Source organism: Dictyostelium purpureum (genome assembly GCF_000190715.1).
Source record: "Dictyostelium purpureum unplaced genomic scaffold DICPUscaffold_59, whole genome shotgun sequence".
NCBI classification, from domain to species: Eukaryota; Evosea; class Eumycetozoa; order Dictyosteliales; family Dictyosteliaceae; genus Dictyostelium; species Dictyostelium purpureum.
In genome coordinates, this window is record NW_003519396.1 from 60425 (window position 1) to 67632 (window position 7208).

The 7208-nt window shown below is 25.3% G+C and overlaps 1 protein-coding gene across 1 annotated transcript in view; it reads right to left on the reverse strand.

The window, feature by feature from the left end:
• Positions 1-395: 395 nt before the first annotated feature.
• The window catches only part of DICPUDRAFT_149955 (uncharacterized protein), a gene marked incomplete at both ends in the record, with an annotated part of 9808 nt that continues 2995 nt past the window's right edge, over positions 396-7208 (reverse strand). The window contains 8 exons of the mRNA XM_003285981.1: positions 396-2728; positions 2802-3128; positions 3198-3497; positions 3574-3891; positions 3969-4088; positions 4339-4617; positions 5719-5826; positions 5910-7063. Coding sequence (XP_003286029.1) covers positions 396-2728; positions 2802-3128; positions 3198-3497; positions 3574-3891; positions 3969-4088; positions 4339-4617; positions 5719-5826; positions 5910-7063 — 4939 coding nt within the window. The remainder of the gene's footprint in view (positions 2729-2801; positions 3129-3197; positions 3498-3573; positions 3892-3968; positions 4089-4338; positions 4618-5718; positions 5827-5909; positions 7064-7208) is intronic.

The window sequence follows — 7208 nt, forward strand, 5'->3', positions numbered from 1 at the left end:
AATTATACATTTGTTAAATCAAAATTTAATTCGAAAAAAAGTTAAAAATTTGGTGGTTTTTTTGTTATTTAAAATTTGTGCAAACTTGGTTGTCTCTCACAATATTTTATAATTTATTTTCACTCATTTCGGTCATTTTAGAATTTTTTTTGTTTAAATTTTCGACCATTTTTTTATAGATATATATATAAAAATATTTTTTTTTCTTTATACATAAAACAATTACAATGACAAAAGCAAAGCCACCTATCACAATACCAGCAATTTTACCAGCACTTAATGATTTGTTTGCACAAATTGATGATGCAGGATATTGATCAAGTAATATAGAAAAATCTTTCAAAAAATAAAAAAAATATTAATAATCTATTGTTGCAGGTATTATTATAGTAAGACTACTTACCAGGATCGAGGATAACCTTTTTGGTATAGAATGGAATTTTTAAACCAATATATGATTGGACTGAAGATGGTTTGGTAATTGCTTTCATACTAGAATCTAATAAAACATTAGAAATTGAACGAACATTTGAATCAACGATACCTCTTCTAACAAATCTACCATATAATGAATAATCTTTAACTTTAATCTTTAGATAGTTAGAGTTATCACCTCCTGCAGTTTCACCAAATTCTTTTGATGAACATACACCATTGGATGTACTTGAGTTAAATTGTGCTGACATGATTAACTCTAGTCCGTTTAAGGTACTGTCGAAAGGATATTCTAAGATTTCAATTGTATATTTTAGAGTTGATGGGTTCATGGTTAACTCTTCATTTGCAAATATAACGGTTGTTTTATTAACAAACCATTTTAAGGTTACTTTTACATTTGTTACGATGATATCGTTTTTGTTGTTAGTTGTGTTTAATTTATTATAAAAATCGTATGTGTATGGTTCAGTTTCTATTGAGGTCCAAGTATCTTCAAATGGATAAAGTTTTACAGTTTCACCATTAATATTAGTTTCTTTTAAAGCAACAATCGAAATTAACGAAGAATAAGTAACAGGATTTGTAGAGTTTTTATCTGGTACAGTAATCTCGATTGATGGGCCAGAGTTATTACCTCCAATAGCTGGTGGGTCGACAGTTACAATTTGTGATGAGCAATCTTTACCAAACCATGGTGAAATACATAAACAACCTTTATTTTCGACACATGTACCATGTGATGGGCCACCACAAACTGGATTACCTAAACATGTTTGAGGTGCATTGGTTGGAATTGGAGTAGTTGGGGTATCTGAACTATCTTTTTTATTCAATGGAATATAAAAGTCATAAACAGTTGGTTTAATCTCTAATATATTGGAGTCTAATGATGATTTTTTGATATATACACTATATGGTTTATCAGTTGCTTTCACATTTTTAATTAGAAGAGCTGTTGAATAATAAAGTGATGGGATTTTAGTTTCAGTTTTACCATCGCTATATGTAATATGGACTTCTGAATTTCCATTTAAATCTTGACCAAAAATCCATAAATCTCCACCTTTTTCTGTAATCAAACCATGAGATAATAAAATTGTATTTAATGTAAAGCTTGTTCTAATATTATAAACTATATCTAAACCTAAATTTAGTTTTAGATCCATAAGATCATTGGTAGAATAGCCATTAAATAAACCATTATTATTGACAAAACCGTAAACTGATATAATAATATTATCTTTGTAACCAAAACCGAATGGTATTTGTAATGTGCATGAATAAGAAGCCTTTTGGTTATCAATCGAAATAATAGAAGATATACATTCAATAATTCTATTGTTTGAAGTACTTAAATAGACAATTGGATATGTATTATTCTTTAAACCACTTTCAGGATCTGATGCTGTAAAACTAATAGTAAATGCTCTATCTTTACTTCCAACATCAATTGTTTGAGATGATACTGTTAGTGAATTTAATACTGGTGGAGTTGTGTCTAATGAGGCTATTTCATCACTTTTGCATGTAAGGAAGACTTTATTAATAATTGATTCATTTAAAAAGTACATAAATGGGTTTAAAGTTGCTGATAATGGATTTGGAGATGTTATTGAAAAATATGAAAATCTTTTGATTTTATCATATAAACCAACCTCGCTAATTTTGTAATTTTGACTTATACAAGGGTATGAAATTTTGATTATAAAGTCATATTCACCCAAGAATTCATCACCACCTGCTTTTACATCTTTTGCCGTGAATGTTATGTTATAAATAGACTGGTCAACTTCACCTCTAATTGTTACATATCCTGATTCGAAACCATTTATTGGATCTTCAATACTGATACTCCACCCAATTTGACCAATGTTATTGTTTTTATCAATAGTTATTGGTGATATTTTTTTTATATCCTTAAATATTGGTCCTTGTAAATCTAAATTTGATTTTTTAATTTTTAATTTTGTATCTAAAGCTTGATAAGTGATAGCAATATTTGAAATATATAAATCAAAATTAAATTCATTTAGTTGTGTATTACATTCTACATAAAACTCCAATTCGAATAGTTTTAAATCTTCATTATATCTTGAATAGAATATATTCACATAAGTGGATGAAGTATAAACAGGGTTGCTAAGAATTGTTGCATCACGTATTATAAGCCCAACAGATCTATCTTTTGGTATTTCCGAGCTATTAAAGTACAATACATTATGGTGTCTGTGATTTGAAATATCAATATCATTATATAAAAATGAAACTTGTTTTATTGATTGGAAATTAACTGAAATATGAATAATAGTTTTAAATTAATATAAGTTTTTTAATTTTTTCTAAATAATTTTTTATATATTTACAATTTTTTGTTTCATATGGATTAATAAAAGGTTTAAATCCTTTGGTAGTGCTAATAACCTTATCAGCTCCTAAAATTTCAACATTCTTAAACTCATCATATATCTCCAAGTGAATAAGAGGGATATCCAGAATAATTTCGTATATACCTTGATTTAAATCTCCTGAAACCAAAACTTCAACTCCATAGTAATTTCTATTATTAGTTTTATCTTTAATATAATAAAGTGAGTTTTGTGCACTAATTTCTAATCTTAGTAAATACATTTCTTTTTCCAAATGAATTACTTCAAAATCTATAATTTTTGGGCCGTTAATATTTCCAATTTCTATTTTTAAATAATAAATAATTAGATTTTAACATTAATAGAAATATTTTTAAAAAACTTTATAAATACCATTGAAATTATAATTTGAAGAAATCACTTGTTGTGGAAATACTCTTGATTTTAATGAAATATATCCAAACTGCAAAGAAAAATATCCACTTTTAACAATAGAGTTTATATAAAATCTATATCCATTGGTTGTTGAGGAATATCCGAATGGAAATCTAGTTTCTATTTTTTCTTCGTCCAAATCAACAATAATTGGACCAAAATCATATAATTGAATATCATTAAATCCATATGCTATTGTCATTAAACCTCCTTTATATTCATCTAATTCTCCAGTAGATGGTAGATTTTGAATTTTATCTATTTTTATAATTTAAAAATAAAAAATTAATTTTAAATTTTTTAAAAAATTATTTAAAAAAATTTCTATATTTACATGAATTCATTTTTGCATCAATCGAATAGTTTGATTTTTTAACTTCCCCATTGTTAATATAGTAAATACTATAATGTGTCATAGCATCATAGGTCGATGGTGCATACAAAAAAGTTGTACTATGTTCGTCACCATAAATTGGTTTGAATTGGGTATAATATAATTGATCGTTAACATTTATCTCAAATAAACTTGAATAAACAGAGTTGTTTAGTTTGAATTCGATAACTGCACCTTCATTATAACCAAAAGTTTCTAAACTATTTAAATATTTAACATCTGGATATGTTTTAATATCATAAACTTTATCGAAAATACCTAAATATAAAAGTTTTATGAATAAAATATTTTAATAAAAAAGTTATTTTATTTTTTTTTATTTATTAAACCTTTACCTTTACCAATTGGTTCCAATACAAAATCTTTTACATTATTATTACTTGTAATTTGTACACTTATTGGAGAAAGAGGAGCCATTTGTAAAATTACTGCTCTTAATTCAAAAAAATTAGTCCCTAGTATGTTATAAAAATAATAAGTAGAGTAGAAACCAATTTTTTCCAGAGAAGCCTGTGGATCAAAATCACCTTCCATTTTATATAATCTGAGGTACATATTACAATTGAAATCTACTATTGGTTTATAATAAGCATCACCAAATGGTTTAAAAGAAATTTCATTTAATTCAAGCTCTGTTTTTTTTTAAAATAAAATTAACATCAATGATATAATCAAATCTCTATAAGTCTATTTTTTTATATTTACCTAAACACTCGCTTTTAAAAGTAAATGTTGAATTGATTGTATTGGAATAATTGCCAATTGGTGTGTTTAAAGTAATATCGATAACTGTTGCTGTTCCATTACTAATTTTGTCACCCAATTTAACATATTGTGGTTCATTAAATTCTAAATTGTCACAATCATCCTCAGGAGATTCTTCCACACACAAAACTTTATATCTAAATTCACAAGTTGTTGCTGATGCATATTTTTTTGAAAATCTGTTTTCAAAAACAATTTCTTCAATTATAGAAGCCTGTACTAATTTTATTGAAAGTATAATTATTAAAAATAATAAAATTTTATTTTTTATTTTCATTTTAAAATTAAAAATAAAATATTCTTATTTTAGAAATAATAAAAAAATAGGGAAAAAATAACATTTTAGTTTTAAAAAAATAAAATAAATTATTTTGCGTAAAAGCTTATACTTAATCGAAAACTTAAAAATTTAAAAAAAAAAAAAAAAAATTGGTGAAACAAAAAATTGAAAAAATCTGAAAAAAATTTCAAAAAACGTAGTTATGATAATGATAAATACTTCAACCCGACAAACGAATATAAAAAGAAGGGATCAAGAATTTTTAGAATTTGTTTCTCTTTTAGCAATGGAACATTTAATAGTTATTTATTATTTTATAATAATGGATATAATAGTGACAACAGCGCAGATTTCTAATACCATTCAAATTATATGCTACAATTGTCACTGATGGTTGGGAGCAACAATTTGGAATGCCATTTAATTTATAATATAGTGGTAAAAAAAGTAAATCAAATTTAAATTTATTGTTTATTGTTTTAAAAAGAAAGGAAAAGTATTGCATATTGGTTGTAAAAATTAACTAGAAAATAAAAAAATTAGAAGTGTAATAATTCTTCTGGCATTTATTTATTCAAGTTATTTTGATTATATTTGTATTCGAAACCGTCATCAATAGTCTCTTTAAAAAATATAAAAATTTATCATTTTTTTATTTCGCCACCCACTTTTCTTTTTTTTTTTTTTTTAAAAATTTGTAATTAATTAAAGATTGTTCACATAAAAAATAATAGTTTGTTTTTATCATTATTTGAATAATTATATAGATCTATATAATAATTAAAAGAACATCAATTTTTAAATAAATCACTAATATTAGAAGAATCACAGTCAGATTCAATTATAAATACAGAAATTTTTAAAAAAAAACAAAAATAAAAAATTTAAAAAAATAAAAATAAAAAAAAAAATATTTTTTATTAAATTTTAATTATTTATAATTTATTTTCACTCATTTCAGTCATTTTTTTGTCGATATTTTCGACCATTTTTTTATAGAATATAAAAATATTTTTTTTTCTTTATATTATATATAATACATATAGCAACTACAATGACAAAAGCTGAGCCACCTATCACAATACCAGCAATTTTACCAGCACTTAATGATTTATTTGCACAAATTGATGATGCAGAGTATTGATCAACTAATATAGAAAAATCTGTTTAAAAAATAAAAAAAAAATTAATAATCTATTTTTGCAGGTATTATTATAGTAAGACTACTTACCAGGATCGAGGATAACCTTTTTGGTATAGAATGGAATTTTTAAACCAATATATGATTGGACTGAAGATGGTTTGGTAATTGCTTTCATACTAGAATCCAATAAATCATTTGAAATCGAAAGAACTGTTGAATCAACGATACCTCTTCTAATAAATCTACCATATAATGAATAGTCTTTAACTTTAATCTTTAGATAGTTAGAGTTATCACCTCCTGCAGTTTCACCAAATTCTTTTGATGAACATACACCATCGGATGTACTTGAGTTAAATTGTGCTGACATGATTAACTCTAGTCCATTTAAGGCACTCCCGAAAGGATATTCTAAGATTTCAATTGTATATTTTAGAGTTGATGGGTTCATGGTTAACTCTTCATTTGCAAATATAACAGTTGTTTTATTAACAAACCATTTTAAGGTTACTTTTACATTTGTTACGATGATATCATTTTTGTTGTTAGTTGTGTTTAATTTATTATAAAAATCGTATGTGTATGGTTCAGTTTCTATTGAGGTCCAAGTATCTTCAAATGGATAAAATTTTACAGTTTCACCGTTAATATTAGTTTCTTTTAAAGCAACAATCGAAATTAACGAAGAATAAGTAACAGGATTTGTAGAGTTTTTATCTGGTACAGTAATCTCGATTGATGGACCAGTGTTATTACCTCCAATAGCTGGTGGGTCGACAATTACAATTTGTGATGAGCAATCTTTACCAAACCATGGTGAAATACATAAACAACCTTTATTTTCGACACATGTACCATGTGATGGGCCACCACAAACTGGATTACCTAAACATGTTTGAGGTGCATTGGTTGGAATTGGAGTAGTTGGGGTATCTGAACTATCTTTTTTATTCAATGGAATATAAAAGTCATAAACAGTTGGTTTAATCTCTAATATATTGGAGTCTAATGATGATTTTTTGATATATACACTATATGGTTTATCAGTTGCTTTCACATTTTTAATTAGAAGTGCTGTTGAATAATAAAGTGATGGGATTTTAGTTTCAGTTTTACCATCGCTATAGGTAATATATGCTTCTGAATTTCCATTTAAATTTTGACCAAAAATCCATAAATCTCCACCTTTTTCTGTAATCAAACCATGAGATAATAAAACTGTATTTAATGTAAAGCTTGTTCTAATATTATAAACTATATCTAAACCTAAATTTAGTTTTAGATCCATAAGATCATTGGTAGAATACCCATTAAATAAACCATTATTATTGATAAAACCATAAACTGATATAATAATATTATCTTTGTAACCAAAACCGAATGGTA